The 27,525-nt window shown below is 40.7% G+C and overlaps 3 protein-coding genes across 3 annotated transcripts; 2 read left to right on the top strand and 1 right to left on the bottom strand.

Moving 5' to 3' along the window:
- Window positions 1–1,618: 1,618 nt before the first annotated feature.
- On the bottom strand, window positions 1,619–4,581 carry LOC137280951 (A disintegrin and metalloproteinase with thrombospondin motifs adt-2-like). The gene is made up of 5 exons (XM_067812131.1): window positions 4,266–4,581; window positions 3,773–3,991; window positions 2,647–2,919; window positions 2,132–2,338; window positions 1,619–1,695 (listed from the first exon to the last, which is right to left on the bottom strand). The coding sequence occupies exons 1-5, from the start codon at window positions 4,579–4,581 to the stop codon at window positions 1,619–1,621; spliced, it is 1,092 nt and encodes a 363-aa protein (XP_067668232.1).
- A 2,637-nt stretch (window positions 4,582–7,218) lies between these two features.
- LOC137280960 (uncharacterized) lies at window positions 7,219–14,700 on the top strand. The gene is made up of 5 exons (XM_067812139.1): window positions 7,219–7,452; window positions 7,922–8,098; window positions 10,519–10,629; window positions 11,010–11,169; window positions 12,168–14,700. Exons 1-5 carry the CDS (start codon window positions 7,372–7,374, stop codon window positions 12,263–12,265), a joined length of 627 nt encoding a protein of 208 aa, XP_067668240.1. The 5' UTR covers window positions 7,219–7,371; the 3' UTR covers window positions 12,266–14,700.
- A 5,151-nt stretch (window positions 14,701–19,851) lies between these two features.
- On the top strand, window positions 19,852–25,495 carry LOC137294064 (uncharacterized protein 6). Its single transcript, XM_067825000.1, has 5 exons — window positions 19,852–20,046; window positions 21,185–21,352; window positions 22,344–22,457; window positions 24,088–24,244; window positions 25,328–25,495. Exons 1-5 carry the CDS (start codon window positions 19,852–19,854, stop codon window positions 25,444–25,446), a joined length of 753 nt encoding a protein of 250 aa, XP_067681101.1. The 3' UTR covers window positions 25,447–25,495.
- The last annotated feature ends 2,030 nt before the right edge of the window (window positions 25,496–27,525 follow it).

Consider the following 27,525-nt stretch of genomic DNA (forward strand, 5'->3'; position numbering starts at 1 on the left):
ACGTATCGAAACGAAATATCGAAAAGAAACTGAAATAAAAGAAAAAAATCTTTTAACGACAGTATGTTATTCCAATCCCAAGCACCTTATTTTGATTTCGTGTTCTATACGTAATACTGTGACTGTAAACTTTATTTTATCTTACATAAATGTGTTTCAACTAATTTCCCCTTCCTTTCTGAATGTTGGGGTAGCCTAATGGTTAAAGCGTTTGCCCATAGCATCGATTCGATTCCCTACTTGCGTGCAATGTTCAAAGCCAGTTTCTGGTGTCCTCAGCGGTGATATTGCTTGAATATTGCAAAAGTCGGAGCAAAAACATACTCACTAAGTCAGCTTTTCCTGGCTGTAGCCTCGCTTTTGCAACCAGCCCACAAATGTCATATTAAGATAGCCGTTCAGTGGGATTTGTTTCACTGCTTTTACTTGCAGATAAAGACCGTTGTGGTGTTAATTACATTAAATACAGTTTAACAGGATTTTCTTTTGTGCTTCCACTGCGGTCTATTTTGTAGTCATGTTACGAAACAACCAGGCCGGACAATCTAAACACACATGAAGTTGCACAGACTAAAGTTGCCTCCCTTTGAAAATGACGACTCATAGTACCTACCACGGAAGCATCTCCAAATTACAATGTTTGTTCCTAACAGTAGATATCTTTGGCCCCAAAGCATCCTGAAGGGCTAAACTTACCGTCAGTTTTTCTGTGTTTTTTTGTTGTTTTTTTTTTTTGTTGTTGTTGTTGTTTTTTGTTTTTTGGGGTTTTTTTTCTTTTTCTTTTTCTTTGCTTTTCACGTCTATTTTAGCAATATTTAAGCTATGTTCTGACAAGGGATCCAAAAAATGGGCTCATTACATAACCAGGTTCTGTAAGTCTTCATACACGTTCTCACATGCCTCATTGTTGCTGCACGTATTCTGGTTGACGTTGCTATCTGCGTCTCTCTGGTCGAAACGGAGGCTGGTATAGTTGTCCATTTCTGCTGAATATGTGACATCAGAAGCCGTTTGCTGGTCTGATGGTCCTCTGCACTTCCTGTTTCTGATTCTGCAATAAGCAGCAGTCCTGAAAAAGGATATTGACATTTTCTATAACAGCATCTCTTATGTTTCACTTTAACCTGAGGTATTGCTTCTATTGACTTTCTCTTAGCTTTCTATTGTAGTGAGTATGATCCTCTGTATCTGTGCTTGTAGACTTGGAGGCTTTGTTTGGATTGAAATCAGTTGTGAGGTTTGTAATAGCTACAGTGTCTGCGCAGGTGACATTATCTATATCTGCAGTTAATAAACAATTATGCTTACGATTTCGATTTAGTCGGAATTGTACAATGGACATAGACATTTGGTGAAGTGTTATAAATTTGGGGGGTATTGTTGATTTAGTAAGTACATATTAGAATTGAATAATGTGTCATTCACTCGCAAATCCCGCGCGAGATGGCCATGGGTACATGGGTAGAATGTGTAAAGCCCACCCACCCACCAGCCCTCCTCACTCACTCACTTACACACATGGATCTAGTGCCGGAATATAGTCGCACTCGAACAGTGGACATACACATTTCACTCACTCACTCTCTCACTCGGCAAGGTACACATGGCAGTATCATACCTACCAGACAAGCGACGTGAGGACAATGGATGCGACAGAGGCGCTGATTGTGTACATGAAGTGAATTTGGGATGAATCTGAAACCAGTTTGTACATCACAATAAATAATATACCAGTACGTCCTGAAGTACACATTGTCCGTCCAACATTTAAATGCCTTTCAAGAAGTTCAGATGATCGCTGTTGACATGTTCTTGAATGGTAGTGGTATTTACTAAGACGGTGTCCGACACGGAAACTGTGCCATCTGAGTGAGTGAGTGAGTAAGTGAGTGAGTGAGTGAGTGAGTGAGTGAGTGAGTGAGTGAGTGTGATTTTACTTAATATTTTAAATCATGTGAAGTGGGCGTCACTCACTGTACACATGTGGGGAATCAAACCCTGGTCTTCAGCATGACATGTTGACGATTTGATCATTATACTAACCCATTCTCTCATGTGCCATCTGACACGACCGTGATATGTCTGACAGTGTCTGGCGTTATTACACTTAACTGTTTCACATTTGACCTACCTTTCACTACCAACAGGTCACATTGTTTCACGCCGACACTTTCGTGTCCCTCTCGCTTACAATGGGCGTAACACTCCTTCTCCTTCTGTCCCACACGACAGCAGAGGGATCTCCTTCTCGTCACCTCCCCGTTCTTGGAGTCATTGCAAGGTCCCCACTGTCCCCACTCACCCCACGTGCATTTTGCACAGTTGTCATGTGTTACCTCTGAAATGAAATAAGTGAGTGAGAGACTTTAGTTTTACGCCGCACTCAGCAGCAATAAATTAAGATTTGTCTCATTCACAATTTTTATGAGAAACAGCCATGATGAAAGGAATTTATAACGTGCACACTATGAAGGAAGTGTATTCTGACTCTCCCTTGCTCTTGTGTGGTTCATGACACCGTCTGAATTCATTTTGTACCAATGACAATTATTCGTGTACTATACATCTGGGATGCTGTCTATGACATTAGCAACATGACCAGGTGTTGCATGATGCTTAGAATCAAGAGACAAAGAATCACCCTACCATCAGTGCAGCAAGATCCAGAGTATCCTTGTCCACAGTGGCAAATGCTGCTTGAGAAGTTTGCATTATTGAAACAAACTTCACTGCACTTCTCGGATTGAACTGAGTCATTCTCCGACATCCGACAATCAATCAGACAGTCCTTAATGGTTTGGCCTTCACAGCAACAGGGTGACCTCGACCTCGACCTCTGTCCTCCGCCACATGTCTGGCTGCAACTGTTCCACTGTTGCCAGGCGTTCCAGGAACAAAGTTGGCAAGTCTGACTCTGATCTACGTGAAGATATGTGGGTTATGACCCGAATGTGTTTTGGGATGGTTAATATCCTGCATTTGGGCTACACATTGTATTTAGGGAGTCTTGGTGAGCCAAATTCGTCGCTTTTATTCCTAATGCAGGATATCCCCAAACACACAAGTGTGATAACCCATTTAACATACAATGTCATTCATACTTTATAAAATTAATAAACAATGCTTTTTTTATTTCCACAAATCATCAAAGTTAACCAAATTTCGTTGAATGTGCATAAATCAAATGACGTCACAAACATGACGTAACACGTTATGTCACAAGCTCAATGACACATTTTTTTACTGATCTCTCAATTGACTGGTCACTCAGTCGACTTCCCTAGTCGATCCGCACAACTGGGACCCGATTACTATTGTGTCAACTAAGTCAGCGTGTCTGACCACCCGATCCCGCTAGTCGCCTATTACCAGTGACCAGCATTTGTTACTGAAGGCAAGTATTCGAAATAGGCCCTTCCCGGGCCTTCACGGCGTTCTGTGTTCTAGATACTTCCTCCGCAGTGTGGCGTTGTGGAAAGTTTCAACCAAATGTTCATGTTGATCGCAACCGTGTATATATGACATTTCTCATTTACAACGAGCTCAAAGTAAGGTCCTAACCCTAACCATTCCCGATGCACTGTTCAACGCAGACTCTTCTCGCTGTTCCGAAAGTTGCAATCCTCTATACATTCTATCATATAAAGTCCGCGGTAATCCCAAAATTGTGTTCCATTCGACTACTTTCCAAAAGCATCGTATATGCACTTTCATGGAAATTTTGACTCTATGGATTGCTGAAAATTGCCATTTTACCTCTTCCAGCTCTTACCATAGCTAGTGCACTGTTTGGTGCAGACCCTCTTCTCGGTATTGTTCTCTCGGAAGTTGCAATCCTGTATACACTTAGACGTGTTCAACTCATGTTGACAGCAGCGCCATCTTTTCCTGGTCCGTGTTCCACACCCACAGTCTGTGTTGCAGTCTCCCCAGGAGAACCAGTTGGTCCACGTGCAGTGCCGGGCACAGTCACCTGACGCAGCCGTCTCGTCTGTAAAACATGTCATGAATTAAACTGGTATACAAATTTTCAACCCGCACTACTCTTTATGTATCATGATTTGTCATGAAAGATATTTACTGACGAAAACATTCGTGAAGTCATAACGAAGAAGGGTAGCAAGCAGTGATTATCTTTATTGCAATGCCCTTTTCGAGCAGCATAAGATCTCAAGATCTGTGTTAGTAAAACACGGGGCTAGGTGACATGAGACCTATACTCCAAGGTAATTCGAAAACCTGAATTATTATCCTACAACTCTCACCTCGTTCACAACAAATTCCATATTTGAGAGGAGGACAGTGACAGTAGCCATCGATAAAGCTACCACCATTGGGGCATTGAGTCGCACATGGCTCTGTCTCCACAGACGTGTTGGGTCGGTGGCATTTACCGATACAATCTGGAACATGAACTCCACAGCACATCTTCCGTGTTCTAGTTCTCACCCCAGCACAGGTTCTGGTGCAGGAGCTCCACACACTCCAAGACTCCCACTCACAGGCCTGAAGCCCGGGTTCACACACACAGTACACAACCAGAGGCAGAAGCACGGCGATGTACACCTTTACCAGATCCATCTCAGGTCATTGAATACCTTCAGAGAAAAAGTTGAAACGTTTTGTCGAAGACATTCAATAATGATAAACAGGTAATATCCCTAATCTTTGAAGCATTATTACCCCGCATAACCCAAGCTGCCAGAAGGCGCAAAAAGGTTAACCGTTATATGACTTATCCCACCAGGTAACCATTCACTGCTGGATGAGCAGAGACAATGTATGAACAAACCCAATTGCTTTACGTGAGACACGTATGAGACAGAAATCTTAAAAGTTTCGTGTATTCGTTGTGGGGCAGGACTGGAGTCCTAGACATTCTCAGTTGTTAAGTTGTCAAACACTGTCAGCCGATTTGAGGTTTTGCCGAATATTTCTGACAAAAGCTGAAACTAAATAGACAAGGCCATTTCTAAAGTGGTTATATTTGGGATTACGCTCTCTTTAATAAGTACAAATTCTAATGCTTTTGTTGGTTTGAGTCCTAGTGTTATTCGAACTGACACCCTCAAAGTCAGGCACCTAACACAGAAAGCCAGCCGCCTAACCCTCTCATCCACCGCAGGTTTCACAAAGTGGAAGCCTGACAACTGGTAGGCGAGACCTCCCTTCTGATAAGTGTACGTTGGCACGGCTCCCACGAAAAGTGATCAATACACAATGTCATTTAGAATCATGAACCAACATGTTCTGTCACAGCAACAATATTATAAATGTTTTAACATGTGCGGGACGTGGTGAACATTATATTGAAGGAACTGGAATGCATCTAAATGGCCTTGTCACTATACACAGACAGCAAAGATTTAAAGATTTTATCTTGCTATATATAAATGTAAGGAAACACATTGATGAATGCGGAGATGGGTTACCGTTTTGTCAGTTGTTCAATAATGATAAATAAGTTTTTACGGATGGAAAAAGAACAAATGTTCATAATACTAACCTAAGTTCAATTCAAAATTATAATTTTGTATCCTTCTTAATGTAACTCAGAATGCATGGGCGTGGGGTGTCTCCATGCGCTATGTGTGGGTCGCGATCGGTGGGTGGAGTTAGGGAGAGGTGGGGTGGGGTGATTTATGCATGGTGAGTTTTATTGTGGGTGTGTATGTGTATGTGTGGGTGTAGGTGTAGGTGTAGGTGTAGGTGTGGGTGTAGGTGTGGAATGGGTTTGTTTCTGTGTTGTGAGTATTGAGTGTGAGTTATATGTGTATGTCTGTATATAACTCTCTACTAACTATCGCAACAACCAATCAATCTTCAAACGTTACACCACTATGGATATCGAAACTGAAAAATCACGCCAATAAATCTATTTTTAAAACCTTATCCGCGATGATGTGAATCTCTCTCTCTCTCTCTCTCTGTGTGTGTGTTTCTCTCTCTCTCTCTCTCTCTCTCTCTCTCTCTCTCTCTCTCTCTCTCTCTCTCTCTCTCTCTCTCTCTCTCTCTCCACGATATTGTCATATTGTCAGTACGCGGCATATCACTAAAATGTCGGCCATTTGTTTGACACGTTGCGCAATCCGTAAATCCTCCAGCTACGTATTCTGCTCGTGATTGATGTCGAGACTGACAATGTGTGATCGTGTCAATCATACAAAGAAATTACGCGACGTATTGTCTAACAGGATAAAGTCGTCCCAGTGTTGGAGGCCCAAGGCATAATCTGGATATGCTTGTAGAAATAGCTTTCCTACTCTCAGCAGTAAAAGGACATGCGTGCTTTTACAATATTTCCTCTATATCAGTTAGACGTGTGATGATACAGAAAATTCTCCATACGATACGTATCGCGACATCTTGGAACAATACGATACGATACGATTCGATTCACATCGCGATATGCTATCTTTCGTTATTTTCTTTATAAATGTATATTTTCATATCAAGTAACAGTGTGAAGTTTGACATTACCGTCAATTTCTAGTGAAAACTAACAATTTTTAGTATCAACGTATCACGATACGAAAAAAAGTATCGATACATTTATCATCCAATAAAGTTTCACGATTATCGATACTACGATATATCGCCACAGTTCTAACATCAGTACAGGGGAATTATTGCAATAATTAATACTTTTGGCGAGTACGTATTGGCGTCACTATTTGATAATGATCAATAAACGATGTTAACGATTTAGTCGGAATGATACAATAGACACAGTTCTTGAGGATGAACACTTGTATGGATATACAATCCATAAAAGTCTCTATACTCATCATACCAACTTCTAAACTGCCACTTAAAGAAGAGACACATGTACAGTTGTAATTACCATGGTCATTTTTGTATGGCTTGATATATTCTATATTCAAATTGAATAATATTCTGTCACTCTTCGCGTGTTTCACGTGTACAATGATGTCTTAAAAAATTAGTACTTGTTCAAGTCCTGCTCATGATTAACTGTTTTCTCACATAAAATCGTGGAGAAGAAGTTGATGTGTATATAGCGTACAGATCAATTTGTATTTGTTATGTCCAATACCAGTAGGAGTTTACGATCTTGTCTTTTTCCGTAAACATCAGCCATTTGTTTGCTTAGTACAAACAATCCGATTTGGAACATGTCACACAAGATGACGGATATACCTGAACCTGACTCACACCACGCGCACACATTAATCAATGTTCACGTAAACACAACTGACGTCACGGGAGCCTTTGACCAATCTTCTGCGTCTGTTCCGTCAGTGACATAACTGCCCTCTGGTCATCGAAACAAACGCCTTTGTCCAGCCCGGGCGTTATAAATGTTAACACGGGCTCAGTGTTGAATTGGAGCCATCACCAAACACCAACATGAGGGTCACTGAAACGCTGGTCTTTATTTTGGGGCTTGCCTTGTGCAGCTGTATGGCTCAAGGTCAAACACGGCGACAGGTAAAAAATTGTATGTATGTATGTATGTATGTATGTATGTATGTATGTATGTATGTATGTATGTATGTATGTATGTATGTATGTATGTATGTATGTATGTATGTATGTATGTCTCTATGTCTCTATGTCTCTCTCTATTGCTCTCTTTCAAGAAGCTTTTTGTATGTGTGTGTGTGTGTATGTATGTATGCATGGATGAATGATGAATGGGTATGTGTGTATGTGTGTGTCCGTGTATCTCTCTCTCTCTCTCTCTCACTCTCTATCTTTCTGTCCCTGCGTGCATACGTGCGAGCATGCGTGAGTGCGTGTGCAAAATATAAGGGATGTCGCTCTTCAGTTGGTAATTATCCCCGTGCATCTGGTATCTCGGGGTATGGAGAATGAAAGAATAGACAGTTCTTGTCTTTTTCAGTGAATGCATTATTTATTTGAATATTATGTGTTAAAGGTGTATATGTATTTGCAGCGACGCCGAGCACAGGTTTTAAGGAGCAGATGGTCACGTGACCTAGACACAAACGTAACTGTTAAAGAAGCGGCCGCCATTTTGAAGTCTAAAGAGAGAATATTCTTCCGATCCTCTGACAGAAGACTGACGGCGTTCAACATCACCCGATCCTACTCCTACATCGACTACAACAGTGTGAGTACGTCAGAGCATTGGGTGGTTGGTTAGTTTGTTCAACCACAGGCAAACTGCATCGCAAATAGGGTTGCGCAAGAGAGAGAAAATGACCAGTCTTCTTATGTGCGAGCGAAGCGAGCAAAGATTGGCAACGTACTTCCCTCGCTTCGGTTCGAAAAATATTTTTATAATCAAAACAGAATATCGCCACCATCGGGTACACAGACACACATTTCCTCAGTGGCTAGTGCTCTCAGATTTCTAATCGTATATTTAATAATTACTTACGTGAAGTATATTTTATTCCACACTTTAAGCCCCACTTGTGGTATGGACGGAATGACGGTACAAGGGATGGTAAATCTAAACACACTTGTTGAATTATGTGTCCGTTCGCCCACTACGTCAGAAGTGTTTTTATGAAGAATAAATGTTATGGAAATTCCATCAATAAGGATGACAACTGAGCTCGAATAGTTTCATAATAAACTTAGGCAACATGGTATTTCTTTTAAATTTGTGCTCATTCGTGCTGCTTCTTTCCGTTGAACCGGAGTCAAGCAGAGGAAATGGAAGAACGATCTGATGTTGCTAATCTTTGCTCGTTTTGCTCGCATAAAAGAAGACTAATCATTTTCTCTCTGTTGCGCAATCCAACTGGCGCTGTAGTTAGCCTCACTCGGCAATATTCCAGCTTCATGAAGGCGTTCTGTAAATAATCTAGTCTGGACCAGACAATCCAGTGATCAGCAGCATGAGCATCGACATATGCAATTTGGACACGGTGACATACGTGAGTATTTCAGTTATGTAACTGTGTGTCAACCAGATGTGTGATGTGGACAATGCTTCTACATTTGCACGGTCTTAGTAGTAAAATGCATAAAATGTTGAAGAGCATATACACAAATGTTAACATGTGTATAAGGAATAAGCATGAATTATCTGAACCATTCAGATGTACTTTAACACATCCTTTAAAGTATTCGATGACTCTGAAATATGGGGACTGCAACAATATGACAGTATTGAAAGAGTTCATTCATATGCATACAGAACAAAAATCTTGGGGTAAAACCGAACACGTGTAATATGATGGTCTACGGAGACTTACGTAGATTCCCTATGTTTACAAACTCTTCCATTAAAGTCATAAAGTATTGGGTAAGACTACTGAATATGAGGCGCAATGGGTTCCCGGAAAAATGTTCTGATATGATGAAATTGTATGACGAAATTGGGAGAAGAAATTGGGTGACTGATATTAGAGAGATGATGTACAAAACTTATGTGTGGTCTGATCACAGTGTTCAGTTACACACAAACTTTATCATCATAAAAATTATCATTTACACAGAGAATGGAAGATATGTTTTTTCAGTCTTGGTTGGAATCACTACATCTATCCACAAGATGCATAAACTATAATCAATAGAAATCTGGCATACATTTTGAGGACTATTTAGCAAAAGTTGACTCTAAAAACATTCGTATAGCTCTCTCTCGTTTCCATTGCTCTTCCCATGAATTATTCATTGAAACTAGCAGGTATACAACTATACAAAGAGAAAATAGAATATGTCAATTGTGTGTTATGAATACTGTTGAGAGTAAACAGCATTTCCTTCCAGTCTGTTCTGTTTATACGACTCTACGAACAAACTACCCTAAAACCGTACTTTTACAAGCATCCAAGTGTAAGAATATTAATTTCACTATTAACAGATACAACCGCATCACTATTACAGAATCAATGTACATCTACTTTGCTATGAGACTAAGACAAAGTAGTGCTACAGAAAAGACTTTATAAATGAGTTTTATGTACTCATGTAAACTCTAAATGTACTACAGGCTTGCGGCCTTTTTAGTACTGAAATAAAGATTGATTGATTTATGTGAACCAATCAATTTGTGAAAATTATAACGACCATGGTTTAGACTGTTCATTCTTACAAACTGAAAATAAGGAATATATACTTGTTGGAGGACAATACCCTTATTAGCACAACGCTAGTCCCAAACTAATTATAACTTAAATGGCATCAGTTTACCCAAGGAACTCATAAACTCAAGCTGTCTTTAGTGAGGTCTGAATAATTCTTTCCAGCCATATTGGAATGAGTAACATTTTAAAAAGCTGACCGAAAAATGTTCATTATCAGGTATATTAAAATAGGTTTCGTGGTGTTACACACTAAGTGTCATTTACGTTTATTCACTTATGTCTATGACAGTAGGCTACTTTTCATTTACTAATTCCAACAGGTCTTATATTATCGATTAGGAGAAAACAAGGGCATATCTACCTGACGACTTCGACCTCCAACTGTCCACTGTTGCTCTGTGGGGTGGTAAAACTTTGCAGGGCTGTACTCAAATGTTTGCTGTTTTATCAAAGTGTTGAATATATGGAAGAAATAATTTACATCCTACAGGACTTGGTGGTGACTAAGGCCTACGTGTCCGGCAGCCGGAAGTGCATCGTCCTACCAGGAAACATAACCGACGACTTCAATACCACCATGAATGACGTACTGGCCAGGAAGGTGAGGAGGGTGATCGGTGATTTTGATTAATCATATATATTGATTTTGTGGTTAATATTTTGTGTGTTATTTGAAACTTTTATATTGTTTTAAGAGGCTAGCGAAAAACATAAATTTACACTGTTTAACTTTTCATTCTTACTTTTGGACTGGAGCTGGCGATGATGATGATGATGATGATGATGATGATGATGACGACGACGACGATGACGACGTCGACGTTTTGAACATTCATAGGAAAGTGTTCACCTGACGACAGAATCTTATGAAATTAAGTATAAACAATAATCTGTTAATACTTTTGGAAGATTCGCATCCCTGTGCCATTTGTATATTAAATTATTTTTCTCAATTCTTTTTCTGTTTATTCTTTTACTCAGAAACAGAGGTTGAACGAGACTCTAGAAATTGGCCAATTTGCGATGACATCAGACATTGCGATGACCACTTCAGAGAGAGAAGCCTTTCGGTCTGCCAGTCCTTATCTTGCCAGAAAATGTCTGAAATTGGATATCCTCAATGCAACGGAACCTGCTACTGGTTAGTGTATCCAAGAAGTAGTTTTCCCCATTAGATTAATCTGTATCCATACACGGTGCTATATACAACCGCACTATTCATATAGAAAAGACAATATATCTTGTCAATAACCGTCAATCATAGGCAGACTAAATGAACAGCAAATGAAACTGCTTTCAATGTACCACGCTTACCATTCTCTTCCCACAGTGGGTACTTGTCACATCTTCCTACGTAACCTGTGTTCTAATACGACCCCTTTCATGGTGCGAGTATTCAAGACTCGTGATTGGAGGCAATCAGATTTAGCAGTGCAACCAGCTACCTTGTTTCAAAAGTGATCGTTCGCAAGATCTCGGTAATTTCCGGATGCATCGTGAAAACTAGAACCTCTTCTCGAGCGCGATACTCAAATGTTTTGGGGTTTTTTTTGTTTCTCCACATTGCTTGCATTGGTCAAGTTGAATCTAATTCGATGTAACACGTGTTCTGATTGAACAGAAAAAAGGGAGATAAATCTGCTACCATTTTTCTGCCGCTAGGGGATATTATGAAAACCGCGAAATATGGCCGTATTAGAACAGAGGTTCGTAGGAAGATATGAAAAGTAGCCTCTGTGGGAAGAGGATGCACGCTTACAGGCGATGTAGTTTTTTTTCAATGTACACCGCTGGAAATACCGAACGCATTTGGTTCTTCATGGTAGTACTTCTTTATCTCTTCTTTATATATTCTTTATATAACTTTGAATCACGCATGATGCACGGAAATTACCGATGTTTTGCGATTGAAAGTGAATTAAGGGAGATAACTCTAAATTTGTTTTCCTTGTGTCGTCTGCACAATGGCGACGAAACGATTCGCCTCACATTCAGAAGAATTAAAATTCAGGAGTTCGGTCAGATGAATACGTTATTCACTGGTCCCTCGGGGTCCATGGGCTCATGTACCCTCGAGGCTTGTTTTTGTTCCCCTCGCCCTGTCTCTTCAGTGACATTATGCCTTTTTTCGCTTTTCAGATATGACAGACACCCTTGATAAGTTTCCAATAACAATTCTAACTGTTAGAGGGATCGTCACCATCTACGTCAGCTCCACATTGAATGCATTGTCCTGAGACTGACACGTGGCTTTATAAACCTATAAACTGAGTGTATGTATGTGATGAGTTATGGTTGTATGGCTATGGCGCCAAGACAGCTTTATAATTTGACCTTATGAGCGATGTTTCTGATGTAAAGGAAAATGAAGTGTAAAATTGCATTGCAGATGTATCTTCAAAAGAATCTAAAACCCTGGACATTTATACTAGTGACAGTGGTGGTCACTCGGTGTTAGCAATTAAAAGTAGAGAAAACGTATTACACGTGTGTCTTTCATAGTACTCTGTAACCGCCATTCAGTAACCCATACTTGTCGTAAGGTACGGCTAACGGGATCGGGTGGCAAGGATCGCCGATCAAACTGACATATGTCATCGTATGCCAGTTGCGTAGATCGATTTTCATGCTGTTAATCACTGGATTGTGACATAGGACACGACAGAGCTGACTTGTAATTTTCAATACAGTTTGTTTGACACATCGAGTTCTGTTAACTACGTCTATTTGTAACTAACGCGCATTCCAAACTGGATTTTCTTGGGCACTTCCAGTACGTAATGGAAATGCATATGTCGAACAACGGTTTTACGAACTGTTTGTCCTCAGCGATTAAAACGAACAGTTTCTGTTAAGGCCACTTACTATGTTTTTAGCCGAAATGCGTGCAATAACAGACTACGGTTACAACGAAGTGTTTTTGTCCTGGCCACTTGTTGTATCTTTTAGCCGAAATAGCAAACGTCAGTTGTAACACACTCAGGTAAAACACATATTTTTTTTCGTTAAAAAAATATGAGGATAGTGACCATGACAGAAACAGATCGTTACATCTGTGTTGATGAGTGAGTTCGTCGGATCGAATATCGAACTAACATTTGTGTTCCCTCTGAGTTCGTTATAGCCGAAGTATACCGTATGTGTATCAGATTCACTGTCATTGTAACGGACAAAAGTTCTCTAATCCTGACTGCTTTGCAATCTTGACAAGTGAGTCGGACCTAGGTCAGTCCATAATAGACAGATTCCACTGTATTGGAAATGGCTAGTGCTGGTATTTACATGGTTTGATTCATGTTTGTGATGTATTCGAGACTTGTGTGTGTGTGACAAATGAGTATCTAAAGTAGTAATCCAGGATACCACGGAGTCCGAGGTCTATTTACCAGTAGGTTCGCCATGGGTCATTAAACATAAGTAAGTGTTGTTTCTACTCTAAGCCGGAAGGGTCGGTGGGGTAGCCTAATGTAAAAGCGTCCGGGTTCGATTCCCAAAATGGGCACAATATGTGAAAGCCCATTCCTGGTGTACCCCGCCGTGATATTGCGTTAATATTGCTAATATTAATATTGTAAAACAATACTCACTCACTCCAAGCTCGAACGTACATTCGTGAAAATAGAATGTTATATCATTTGCTATCGGAGAGTGTTCATATTTGATTTTTTACGTACATTTTCATGTCTCAGGATTAATAAATGGTTAAACCTCCCTATACAAATCCAGTAAGAATGCATTGCGTCTTAAACTCAAAACGAATACTCTGTGTAAAACGAACGACATATAACTAATTCATGTGCTGGGTTGCTATGAAGTTATATCATGCGCAGAACACCATATGTCCCAGTTGCATAATGAGATGAAGCAAATGGTTGTTTTCCATTTAGATACATGACGTAAGGTTAGCGTGTTCCATTATTCCCAGTTGAGGTAAAACTCGTGAAATACATTCTTTTTTTTTTGTCTAACACTATTTCATCCTAACCTGTCATAACTGTCAGATGAAAGCACAAAACGTTGACGTCGGCGGCGTTCTGGTCATCACAACATACACTTCGTTGTGTTGACATGTCATGGGTAATGTCAGCGGAACTGAATGGAAATGCAACGTTGTGCGAACACTCAAGACTGGCTAGTTATGCCATTCCCTAAAAGTAAAGGATATTTCATTTTGCCAGCATACCACTAGTCAGTGCCAATACATATGAAAAGTGACATATATCCATACGGATGAAACGTTTCCAAAAGAATGCAATAAACTGCCATGTTTTCCCTTAATCATTCTTCATCATCTCCTTCCTCCTTGGCTTCAGCATTTGCATTTTTTCATTCTTGTAAATCCAATATTCCATACTCTTTTGAATGGTATAGTTTTACAGCGTAAGTTGAATTATACAACGGTGCCCATTGTGTATAACAACAGATATTCACCCTCTATGTATATCATAGAATACATGTACACAACTTATTCACCCACTACGTGTAATATAGAATACGCAAGATATTCAATTACTATACATAATATCCAAGATATTCACCCACTATGTGTAACATAGAATACGCAAGATATTCGCCCACGGTATATACAGAACCGCTACAGGAATATCACTCTACTCAAAAATGTTGCCAGATATGTTTCATCTTAATTTCAATTTCATAAAATGTTGCCAGATACGTTTCATCTTAATTTTTATTTCAAAAAAATGTTGCCAGATATGTTTCATCATAATTTGAATTATTTTTCACATTTTTTTGTTAGCAAGACCTGGTTCGTAGCCAGTGTTCAAGCAAATTTTGCTTCAGATTCTGTATTTGATACAAAAACATCTCGTCAAAACGCTGTTACTGAAGTAATGATGGGAAGAGGTTTTTGTGCGTGATTCATGAAAATGACAATGCACGAGCATCCCGAGGCGTTGTCCCTGTAAGAAGTGCCACCGAACATACACCGAATCACTGTTCGACGGTAGCGACATGCCACGATTATTAAGAGATCAGGTCGATCAAGGTTTAGGCAGACTGAATGCTGGCCAGACTGCAAGACATGTTGGAAACAAATATTCTGTTCGAATAATACATCGCCTGCAGCAACGAGTCCAAGCCACTGGCAGCACACCCGACCGTTCTCACAGTGCCGGTGACAACGTTGAGGCAAAATCGGCAGATTGTCCGTCATCACCTGCAAAATCGTTCAGCTAGGGCTACGGAAACTGCACGGACAACCATTGGCAATCATCAGAGACCAATCAGCGCAGTCACAGCGCGGAGGCGTTTGAGGCAAAGAAACGTCAGATGTACTGGGGGCCATCCTCAATGTCCGACATCGCCATGTGTGTCTTCAGTGGGCCACACGTCATCGGAATTAGCGTCACCGGTAGGGGTGAACTGGTCTCGATGGTCGAAGGCAGAGTGAGTGTGTGGCGACAACGCGGGGAGCGTTTTGCAGATGATTGTGTCCTGGAAAGAGACTCGTGGGGAGGTCCGAGCATAATGGTGTGGGGTGCTGTTGCTCTCAATCACAAACTAGGCCCTATTGGTCCTGATAGAGGAAATGGTGTAACAGCTACATTGATCAAGCTCTAAGACCCTTCACCGTACCACATCTTAGTCCTCATGAAAACCACGTCCTCCATCAGGACAACGTGCGTCCCCATACTGCAAGAGCAGCTAGCGACTTCCTCCGTCAACATGGCAAACAAACTCTTCAATGGCCTGCCCTCAGTCCACACTTAAACCCAATATAACACTTTTGGGACGAGATTCAGAGGAGGCTCGGTGATGTGCGACCAAGGCCGACAACTGCAGATGAAATCTCTCAGGCGTCTCGCCGAGTCTGGACGCAAGTTAAATCCTCACGCAATGCACAAAATAGAATATACAGCATAATAACAAATAAAGTATAACATAGGTCAGCGATCTAACCTAATAGGGCACTATAATCTGTGCCAGTTATCAGGCCATTTTCTGGAAGTTATTAGGGTGAGATCGCTGACTGGTGTGCTGAGTCTAAGAATGTGTTTTCGAAACCAGGATGGTTTTCAAGTCCCCAAAGCACTGGAATCTTTACATTACTTACAAAGTGCCTCCCAAATATACTATATATTATATACGATGATATCCCCAAAGGTGAAGTGTATTCACTAAATTATGTATAATTCACCAGCAACGACAATGTTTGTAAGCATATTCCGATGAAGTTATGTGCTCATGTGATGGCGATTAAAACTTCATGCCGGCAATATAATTCTCACAAACACATTTTGTGAACTCAATATGCAAGATCACAAAGTATGTCATACACTGATAGATGTAAGAATGTTTTGACATGTCAGTGCTACTAATTAGTTAAAACAAGACACGCTGATGATTTTTTCTCATCTTTACAACGCTGCAACATATCAAAGATTCATGTCAGAATGCGACTGATAAAAGTTATTTAAACATCACACTCTGATGATTTCATTGCAACTTTTTAACACTATATCATCACAATCATACTGAGAGTTTTTATTAGAACAGGACAATGACGATTTGATTACCTCTTTATATCTATGCAAAACTAGTGGTGAAGCCCAGTGTCATTAAACATGTCGTTCATGACTTCACAGCTGGACCATATTCATAAGTAATGTGACCAGCGGCCCAGACTATAATTACAGGTCATTTTGAGAAAGATGCTTCATCAAAAGCTGCCACATATACCACTACCACCATAATACCTAATACCACTTTCACTCCCAGGAAGTTAATGATAATGCTGATATGGACCAACAGACAACATGACGCCCGGAAACCAGGCAGTAATTTAGCTTCCAGGCTAATGTCATGACGTACGGACTTTGAAGATAACAACTAACTACTCATGGATCAGTGATGGTAACTATAGGGCGGATGTTTGCAAAGGAAAAGTAAGCATGGACTTGAACCAAGTGACTGATATCACGAGTATCGATCTACGTCCGTCTAGACAGCATAACTTTACAATCAAGGGTTTCTAAGAATTTTGACTTGATACATCCCTGTGTTAAAACTGCTCCACCATTTACCATCCCTGGTGCACTGTTCGGGATTCCCCTTCTCGGCAGTAACGTTATCGGTTGCAGTAATTATTTTATTACTCTCGAGACATAAATTAGAGACTGATCGTGTCCAGGACGATGCAACTGCACTGGTAAACTCGACTGGGAGACTGAGCTGGTTTTACACCACATTCAACAATATTCTATCCATTTGGCGGCGGCCTGTAATAACAAGTCTGGATCAGACAATCCAGTGACCAACATCATGAGTAACGAATCTATATGATGTGATATGATGGCATGCGTCACCCAGGTCAGCAAGCCTGACCACCCGATCCCGTTAATGGACAACTAGGACAGGTATGGGCCACTGAAGACCAGTTTTAACTCCGTTCTTCAAGGGTAAAAGGAAGGTTGGGAATTCGAAACAATGGCATGCTCATAATACATCACGGCTCCTGTCCGCTTTGCTGTCACTTTTCAACTGGTATGGATGGAACGCTGTTCAGTGCGGCCATTCGGAGTCATAGACTTTGCACTGCAAAATCATATGGCAGGCTTGTAATTTCCTACACCGACAGTCAGTATTGTCATTGACCATTAATAAATAATAATTATTCAAAGCCAGGTTTCATTCCCAAATACACTTCACCAACAAATTGAGACAGCTCAGACTGATTTAACATGGACAACCAGGGTTTGAGTCGATGTGGCAGTTGAACTATCTATACTTGCTTGCGTGAACACGAGACCATTAAGATACTGTTCCGAATGTGGTTGGTGTGACACATGACGTGAACTTGCATTTCACCACAAACATCAAACCAAGGTCATACCAATGTCACACGCTCTCATATGTTCTTATATATGCAAATATGGCGTTTTTATGTTCCTCGTAAAACGGATGATCACATCCATAACTGCTCATTATTCACGTGTAACACTTGTTAATGCAGTTGATGTTCCAGTTGTATCTGATGAAGTAACAGAGTTACAGAATTAACCCATTACCTCTGAACGGCGGATGCTTGGGTCCTGACAGTATATCTGGACAAGGCATATGTTGTGGCACTTTCAAGAGATGGACGTCTATCGAGCTGTGTAAAATATATAATTATACAGTATATATCAAATAATTCCAGTCTAAACCTTCTAAACCGTCTAAATTTCTCGACGTTGTTACCCACACACTGAAAGTGATTGTGTATAGTTAAAACTTAAAGTTGTAGAAATGCACAGTGATAAAATCCACAAGAAAGCATGTAATATGCGTATGTCCCCGATACCTGTTAATATCAGGCATGCGCACAATGATAAAATCCCTATGAAAGGGTATGATATATTTTTGTACTATGATGTTTGTGGATATCAGGCATATGCACAATGATAAATCTTACGCATATGTACTATGATAACTGTGGATACCAGACCTATGCATCTTCTGCACGCACTATATTGTTTCACATGAACTTGACATCATGGACTGTGTAGTGTGTTGGCAATGAAGTTTCATTTCGTAAACCGTTTAAACAAGTGGCAACCGATACGTATCATCAGTCTTAGATAACAGTGCTGTATAAAACAGTTCGAGATACAACACGTATCGACAGTTTAAATGTATATTCGCTACCATTTTAACAGATAGAAAACAGCGAAAAGTGTTGGTAGCACTGAAGTTGAAGATTAACGAAGAAAGGTACCTGGATTAGATTTAAGTTTACATCCACGAGCTCTTTGTATTTTAGAATTGGAGATAAATATTATTCTATTATAACATGCAAATTCCACAAGACACCTCTATCTGTCTGAAATGCATAACAATAACCCTAATTTGAATAAATCTAGAATGTCTCTCTCTCTTCTGAGAGGTCACAGAGAACAATGTAACTATGTATTTCAAAGTCAGAATATTGGAATTATTAAATGATGTACGAAGTCGTGTGATTAAACAACAAAAGGTGTAGCTGAAAATCATGAAAATACCAAATATGACATAGTATGGTCAGATCAATAACTGCATTAAGTCACAGAATTTCTTTTCATTAGAATATGCTTAAATGAAGTGGGTAAATCTAATCTTGGGCGAGAATGGACGAATGTTCAGCCAGGAGAATTATCTTTTTGTGTCACTGAATTAGCGGGGAGGTGGGGTAGCCTAGTAGTTAAAGCGTTGATTCATCACGCCGATGAGTCGATTACCCACATGGTTACAACATTAATTCGATTTCAGGTGTCCCTTGCCGTGATATTGATGGAATACTGACAATGTCAAAGGCGGTATAAAACCAAGCTCACAAACATATTGCCTTAAAGGAATAGTGAGTGTATCGTTGGTTGTGGATTTATGAAAATTAGTGACGTCGTAATTCCCGACCAAATTCAAATTGTGTTGAAAGTAAAAAATCGCTGAAAGAGATATATGTCCTCACGGAGTTTCAAACGTGACATTCATGCATAACATTTTCAGCAACCTTCAAGATGTATACCTTTCAAAGGATACATCTAGTGTTCCAAACTGAATAACTTACTCGTGACAAACGTGTGATAGCTTATGTGATCGTTTAAAAATGCATAAATTTCTTCAACCTCCATGTCACTTTGGCCCCAACCCCAAACATAATCTCATGCCGGCGACGCTAAATGGTTCATTTTGAGAAGCAGACGTTTTCAACCAATCTAACTTGACGACGGTATTTCTTTAACTTTCCGAAAGGTCAAAATATAGGCTGATGTCGTATGAAATAACAAACAGGGATGACTTGGAATTCGTTTTTGAATAATTCCTCTTTTTCTGTCATGCTTAAATGACATTCATGGCGAAAACTAAAACAATGACGCATTTACGCAGTATAAAAGAACAGAGCAAGGTTGTGTCGATGAAAGAAACACTTACATTTACCTACTGGTTAGCAAGAAGCCTTGTCATCATGGGTTACTTCCCCTACCTCGCGGTATTCGTCTGTCTACTAGCAAGTGGTGATGCACAGTGGAAGGGTCTGGTAAGTCTGAACTGGTACATATACACTCACAGTAAGAAATAACGGAACAATCACGTAAGATAGACAGGTATGAACATACACAGTCGAGTATAACGGACACGTTTATCTATCTCTTTCTTCTCTTGCTGTTTGCTTAGTCGAAATGCGTACATCGAACCACGGTCATAACCAAGTGGAATTAGTGGTCCATTTCATTTCATTTCAGTATAAGAAATGATGTATCAAAGTATTCAAGGTCAAGCAAACCTAAATATATATATATATATATATGCCCATATATGTTTAAAATCGTATTCTGAACTACTGTCTCACGAATACGTGAATAGAAATTGATTGACATGTGTTCATATTGAAATACAAGGAACAAAGGTGATCTATTTGACTATCACTATTGCTTTTTCTGTTTTGTCCCTTCATTGCTCCAGCGACACAGTGTTCTTGTACATACCTTATATCAGGAGATATGTGTATATCTGAGACTTATACACTTGTGAACAAAAGTAAACAATAGCATAAGATACTATAGACAAAGGAAGATTTAGATGGCCTTCGATTGTGCGTTATATGTGTGTCGTGGTAATCAGACTGGTCACTTAAGAAACTCGCGAAATAGAAGAAGCTGTTATCCATAAAGCTTGTTCATATTGTGCTTCCAAACTTCTAAATTCCACTCAAGGAAGAAATCCATTTTAGTCCAACGAGACAGGTCCAGGGCCTTTTTGCACAAAGCGATCTTAGCGCTACGATGGCGCTAAGTTTATGTTGGGGAATGGGAGTTCATTCATTCATTCATTCATTCATTCATTCATTCATTACATCGCTAAGATCGCTTTGTCCAAGTGAGCCCCGGTGTTACATAGTACAAATGTGCATGAATGCGCAAACGACTATAATATGACTGCACGTGTAGGGGCGTAACATCACACCCAATCATTCAATAACCAATTGTGTAATATGACTGCACGTGTAGGGGCGTAACATAACACCCAATCATTTAATAACCAATCGTGTAATATGACTGCACGTGTAGAGGCGTAACATAACACCCAATCATTCAATAACCAATCGTGTAATATGACTGCACGTGTAGGGGCGTAACATAACACCCAATCATTCAGTAACCAATCTTCTGTTTCAGAGGGGGTCGACAAAAGCTTCTTGGGTGCGGGTAGTGAGCCCCACCCTAAATGTCACCCAGGAGGCGTACATCTGGGATGCTGACTCCGGTATCAGTTTCATCTCTCGAAGCAAGCTGCTGACTGGGACTAGCATCAATAGGAACCGCGCCTACACGGACTACAACCAGGTAAGTAGGTTTTAATTGATAACATTGGTAGACACGTGCACCGAACCTTTGCAATCTTCTACCACGAAAGAAATCCAGAATTTAACATACTTTGCTTTCAAAAAAACTTCAGACAACAGTTGTTTCTATTTTGGACAAATAAAACTGAACTTCTAATATATTTGATATATGTTTGATCATCATGTATACTTACACATGCCCATTGGCCAAAGAATGAAGTTCTTCCTTAACTTTGTCATGGAGGATAGACGTGTGAAAAACTTTACAGAACTATAACCTAAATTCGTGGATAACCTTGATTATTATACTAGCTCGTAAATTAGGTCCTCGAATGACGTCACGAAGCGGTAGTTTTGATGTACATACAATGCCATGCCTCGCTGACAAAAAAGTTTGAATCTCTGCAATACACGCAAGTACACTAAATATATTTGTCCAGCATTGAGATAAATAGCCTCAGATCACAAATACCACCATTGCCAAATTATATTTTTACAAAATGTCAAGCAAAAACAGATACCGGTAGATCCAACCTTCTCACTTCTCGTCTGCTTGAAATGGTTTCAATACTTACTGTACTGGGAAGTCGTACACAGTGGCATAAAGTAATTCTAACTACCGAAGCAAGGTGTGGGCACATGAATGGGTGATGATTGCAAATGACTTCCGTAAACAAACGCATCATTCACGAGTGGAGTATTAGGCATTTTAATGTAAATGTTCCAACAATACAGATTCGGCTATCAGATTGTAAGATTTAAAACGCATCCTTTGGGGTTTTGAGAACTACACAAGGTGTTTCCTCCACTTGTCTCAAGTACTTTCTTTAAGTATTAGTCATCGACAGCATTTAAGATACTGTTTCAAGTCTGAGACATGGTTTTAGATGGGCATTGACTGGACTCAGAAATATGTCTGTGAGGAGTTGTATAGGGAATGCAGAACCAAAGGGGGAAGAACGTGTGAACATCTGATTGTGGTGACATTTCAGCCCAAGATTGCCATCAAGTTTAGAAAAGATGTTGGTAGAACCTGCATCCTACTCGACGTGGCATCTGCCCTTATCGGCACGTTCAATGAAACAAGTACCAATTTGCAAGCACTTGTAAGTAATCTTTTAACTTATATAAAGTTATGTGGAAACAGTTTGGAAAAGGGAATTGCAAGTAAAATAATTCCTTGTTATGTTGAAAACATGTCACAAATGTTATCGTTACATGTGGGTGACTGAGCATAATTTTACACCGCTTTAGGCATCATTCCAGCAATTTCATTGCCGGGGACACCAGAAATGGGCTTTACATATTGTATCAATGTGGAAAATGGATTCCGGGCTAAGGCCCTTTGCATGCATAATGACGTATATTTTGGGATAGGTACCATTCGGTTCCCACAGTGATGTCCAGATTTCGTTCTGATGCTGATGCGGGAAGATCCGGGTAAGGACTTCAACAAACCATGCTTGTCTCGCTATTCTGAAGGTGTAGCTGGAGTGAGTCAGTGAGTGGGTTTAGTTTTACGCCGCACTCAGCAATATTTCAGCTATATGCCGGCGGTCTGTAAATAATCGAGTCTGGACCAGACAATCCAGTGATCAACAACATGAGCATCGATCTGCGCAATTGGGAACCGATGACATGTGTCAACCAAGTCAGCGAGCCTGACCACCCGATCCCGTTAGTCGCCTCTTACGACAAACATACTCGCCTTTTGTGGCAAGCATGGGTTGCTGAAGGTCTGTTCTACCCCGGGACCTTCACGGGTAGGTGTAGTTGGAATATGCAATACTTGGTTCACTCGTTCACTACGCATCCTATTGCCATCAGAGTTAGATTTTCGTAAGAGGCAACAATCAGATGGTAATGCTAACAGCAATACCGTGTGATTTCATTCCTTGAATTAATATTTTCTTAATAAGGAACGGACCCGGCTTGGATTTGCTCTTGAGCAAACCCATGCTTGTCACAAGAGGCGACTAACGGGATCGGGCGGTCAGGCTCACTGACTTGGTTGACATATGTCATCGTCTCACAATTACATAGATCAATGATCATGATTTTGATCACTGGATCATGTAAGTAGTGCAGTGACGGCTACAAGAGGTGGTGTCACCAGGTATAGGTATGAACGCCATCTAGTGTGCACACACGTGCAGTGAGTGGACTGAATTAATTTGACAATGACATCATCCGTTTGTTGAATTTTCTTCATTTATGAACAAGCTTAATCGACTTATGTACACTTAACTGCTTGATACATTTCCTTCGTTTTGGTCTGTGTCTTTCTTTCTTTTTCCTTTTGAGAGATTAGCTGTGATATTGCTGAGTGCGACCTTAACGACAAACTTTCAGAAGGTTTACTGTATCGTGGCTATCATACCAGAAAAAACTGTGTCATAATACATATTGTGTTCCGTATAGAAGGTTCGTTTCTTGAGTGAATTGTCGTCAACAAACATACATGTAATAGGGCACTTGTAATGCGCTTCAGTCACATAGAAAGACTTAAGAGTTGTTGAAAGAGGCAGGTACTGCGATGGCATCCGAAAGACATTAGCGAGATTTGGGGATCCTCTGGGAGATTGTTCCAAGCTAATACCGCTACATTCTGAAGAAACGACATCCATATCTCACAGTCTTGATGTCGGGAATGCAACATAGAAGCTTAGACATTTTACTGAGAGCGTAGTCACCGCTCTGAATGGTTTGTACAGTACTCTCTATAATCTGTTTCAGACAGTGTTAGACACGACAGAAGAGAAAAGCTACCAGTCAGTTGGAACGGTCCTGAACGCCACGAGTCAAAGCGCCTTTGATCTGCAGCATCCTTTTATTCAAAAGAAATGTTCCGATAGAAACTACAACTACTTGGCGACCACAGAACTGACTGCAGGTACAAGGGTTGTGTTTTGTGTATTTATTTCATTACGTATTTTACTGTAATTAGAAACTAGCATATTTCTGTAGTGAGTGAAGCCTTTACGTCGCATGGACACTATTTCAGTCCAAGTGAGTGAGCGAGTGAGTCCATCGCACATACATTTCAGCTAAACAGCCACAAGACCTTGTTTGCGCATCAATAAATACATTGGAGAACAAAAATAAATAACCGTCCTGAAATCCATATTTCATTACAGTATCATTTCGGTTTTGCAGGTAAGTTGAAACTCACATGTGACTGTTGAAATTCAAGTAGATGGATTGTTTGTTGCTGTTGTTATTGACGATGTTGGAAAATGTTTGGAAATGCAATGATTGGATTATTGTAGAGGCGTGTAGTGTCGACTTGCTTATTTTCGCCCAGTTTTGTCCGTGTTTAATGAAACACGTGGCTGTGACTAATGGTGGTCATGGTCTGTTTGCAGTGTTAACGTACCGAGGAATTTTACTTTAAACAGAAAATTAAACCACATAAACCACAATTATGATTGCGAATCTTCATAATTTTACATTGCCAACTGAAACCATAAATCTCAGGATCGTATTCAACTTAGAAGAAAATTTGTTTAACAAACGATCACAGATTGAAATCGCTGTTTCGAATCGCAAACTGGTTTGCATTACAAGGGGGTAAGCGCAGCAGTTGGAACAGTGAAACAAATGCACGTGTGGCACGTGATAAATGTTAACTTAGACCAACCCTACATGTTCTAGGTGTTTCATTTGATGTGCTGACGCCGCGTCCCCCTTGTAAAACACACAAATGAAGCGATAGAGCGATTTGAAACTACGATCGTTTGTTAAACAATTTTTATTCCTTAGTTGAATAAAGTTCCGAAATTTAAATGTTCAATGGGCAAGGTAAAATTGTGCGTATTCGCAATCGTAATTACACTTTAATTTCTTTGATTTACCGTTTGGTTTATAGTGAAACCCATGGGTACGTTTTCACTGCCAACAGACTACAGGTATTGGCAATACAGAGTTTGCGGCATAAAGATAATGATGATTGTTGACGATGGTTTCCTCTTCCCAGGAGCTGCTCCCCCGCCTGCAAGTGATAAGTTCACAGTTTTCACCACATGGGGGAAGGTGCACCTCTACATCCTTCAGTCAACTGGTCTTGTAATCACTACCACCACCGAGGCCCCCTAATTTGTAAAGCGCCATCCTGTATTCTGTAATATAAAGTTATGTGATTGTTCTACCTTGTCTGTTTCTTCTTTGAGTGGCATTTAGAAGCTGGTGTGATGAATAACAAGGGGAGTTCATTGGATATAAAACTTCTTTAATGTAATATTTAATATAACGTGAACCACGTTTCGGTGTAGCTTCTACCACTGTCACCTAGCAAGTGACATTAATATGAGCGACATGTAACAGCTCTTTTTGCGGAGCGAATGACGACGAAACCAGTAGTATAGGGAATGATAGTTCTGGACCACTTTCACAAAATGCCTCTACAAAGCCTTATTTAGTAAATAAGGCTTTGGTTGGGCCATTAGCTCTTGCTACTATTACCCCTACTACAAAATTACTGTGCCTTGGTAGGAGGTAACACTGTGCCGTACGGTACGATCAATAATTCTTCTCTTACAAATCCCCTACCCGGCCCATCCCTCAAGTAGTACAAGTTAGGTTCGTCGGCTTTCATATCCACTTTATCTATGTTGTAAGTTTTGACTGACCATATAGGATCGGTGGCCCGCTTACGGCTATCGCCCTCGTGTTCCCCCGGCTGGTATAGATACCTCACTAGGGCCCTATCTGGTATCTGTTTCTCCTTCCCACGCAATGGAGCGGCCGACTCTGCAACTATTGATTTTAGTTTGATAGCGTCTGCCGGTTTCTTACCGGTGAGACGGGTGACTTCATGGTTGATTGCCGACACCACCTTGGGTAACCTCGTGACCCATTCAGTCGATCGTTTTCCAGGGGTGGCCATCTCCCTAGCATACTGATAGCCGAACAAGCGTTCAGCCAAAGTCCTATTAAATCTCTCAACTATGGCTTGGCTGCGATGGGCTCCGGCCGTGCCACGCCTGACCTTTGTATCGTGTTTGGCTAGCAGTTGTGACACGGCACCCATGAACTCCCGTCCGGGGTCAACTTGCAGCTCTGTTGGCCACGTCAGCGGACTGCGTTTGTATATACGTTCGAATCCTCTGGCTACCTGGGCCGAATCTTTCGTGGTCAAGGGTTCGGCTTCCTTGTAACGACTGGCTACATCCACTACGGTTAAGGCATACTTGTACCTCTTGTCGTGGGGTAGGAACAGTAGGTCTGCCTGGTGAATGCTATTAGGTGTGTTAATACCGAACCTCCTTCTAGGCACGTAGCGTGGTGCCGGCAAATAGATCTGCCACAGGGCTTGTTTTTCAAGCCACGCTTTGGCTTCCTCCGGGGGTACTCGCGCTAGTTTAGCTAGCTTATCTACTGCGCTAGCTCCTTTCCAGTACCCACGCGGGCTGTAGTAAATAGCCTCAAATTTTTTCATGTCCATACGCGTATGTGTTTATACCATTAATAGCTATCCAACGTTTCGTGTCCATAGGCGATAGGGACGTCTTGTTTATAGTCAGTCCGTATATCTTATGCCCATCACTTCTAAGTGTGTTCATTTTATGTCTAAAGGTACGGGTCTTGAACAGGGCTTCCTTGAATCTGGCGTGTTTGATGTGTTGTTTCACCACATACTTCTTAACCCCCTTCGCCTTCCGGATCTCACTATTGTCGGCTTTCGGTATGGAGTACATCTTAGGTCTCAAACCTATGTACTCGGCTATGGGCGTGCCAGCACACTCGTCCTTCATCTTACCTAGGACCTTTTTATTTACAGTACTGTGTATGGCATGGGTCTTAGGGTAATCGCTGGTGTCGTATAAATCGAGGTGTTTTTTCATGTCCTCGTACACGTCCTCGGTTCGAATCTCCATCAGCAGGGAATCCGTGTCAGTGTACAGCACTTCACACCTGTCGCCGTACTGTTTCTTGAGCTCGTTGTAGTAAAAGTCGTACATCAGGTGTTTGGATAAATCGAGGATGCTCATCCCCACGTAAACAGGCCGGTTAAATTTTATGTGGCTTTTCTTCATGTGTAGGGCAACCAGGTTGTCTGTGAATATCTTACTACGGTTGAATGCCGGACTGGCTATCAATCTCCTGAGCTTGTCTTCCTCACTCGACCGAACCAGCTTCACGGTCACGCGTTTCCTCAGGTTCTCCATAGTCTTA

Source organism: Haliotis asinina, chromosome 1 (assembly GCF_037392515.1).
Source record: "Haliotis asinina isolate JCU_RB_2024 chromosome 1, JCU_Hal_asi_v2, whole genome shotgun sequence".
Lineage (NCBI taxonomy): Eukaryota > Metazoa > Mollusca > Gastropoda > Lepetellida > Haliotidae > Haliotis > Haliotis asinina.

What these genes read in the sequence shown, in the direction of transcription:
- LOC137280951 (XM_067812131.1), bottom strand. Translation starts at nt 4,581, where the DNA reads ATGGATCTGGTAAAGGTGTACATCGCCGTGCTTCTGCCTCTGGTTGTG. An exon ending in TGGATCTTGCTGCACTGATG is followed by an intron (nt 2,339 to 2,646) that starts GTAGGGTGATTC and finishes ATTTCATTTCAG; the next exon opens with AGGTAACACATGACAACTGT. An exon ending in TGACCTGTTGGTAGTGAAAG is followed by an intron (nt 1,696 to 2,131) that starts GTAGGTCAAATG and finishes AACTGGTTTCAG; the next exon opens with ATTCATCCCAAATTCACTTC.
- LOC137280960 (XM_067812139.1), top strand. Translation starts at nt 7,372, where the DNA reads ATGAGGGTCACTGAAACGCTGGTCTTTATTTTGGGGCTTGCCTTGTGC. An exon ending in AAGGTCAAACACGGCGACAG is followed by an intron (nt 7,453 to 7,921) that starts GTAAAAAATTGT and finishes ATGTATTTGCAG; the next exon opens with CGACGCCGAGCACAGGTTTT. An exon ending in CCTACATCGACTACAACAGT is followed by an intron (nt 8,099 to 10,518) that starts GTGAGTACGTCA and finishes TACATCCTACAG; the next exon opens with GACTTGGTGGTGACTAAGGC.
- LOC137294064 (XM_067825000.1), top strand. Translation starts at nt 19,852, where the DNA reads ATGACATTCATGGCGAAAACTAAAACAATGACGCATTTACGCAGTATA. An exon ending in ATGCACAGTGGAAGGGTCTG is followed by an intron (nt 20,047 to 21,184) that starts GTAAGTCTGAAC and finishes CTTCTGTTTCAG; the next exon opens with AGGGGGTCGACAAAAGCTTC. An exon ending in GACCACAGAACTGACTGCAG is followed by an intron (nt 24,245 to 25,327) that starts GTACAAGGGTTG and finishes TCCTCTTCCCAG; the next exon opens with GAGCTGCTCCCCCGCCTGCA.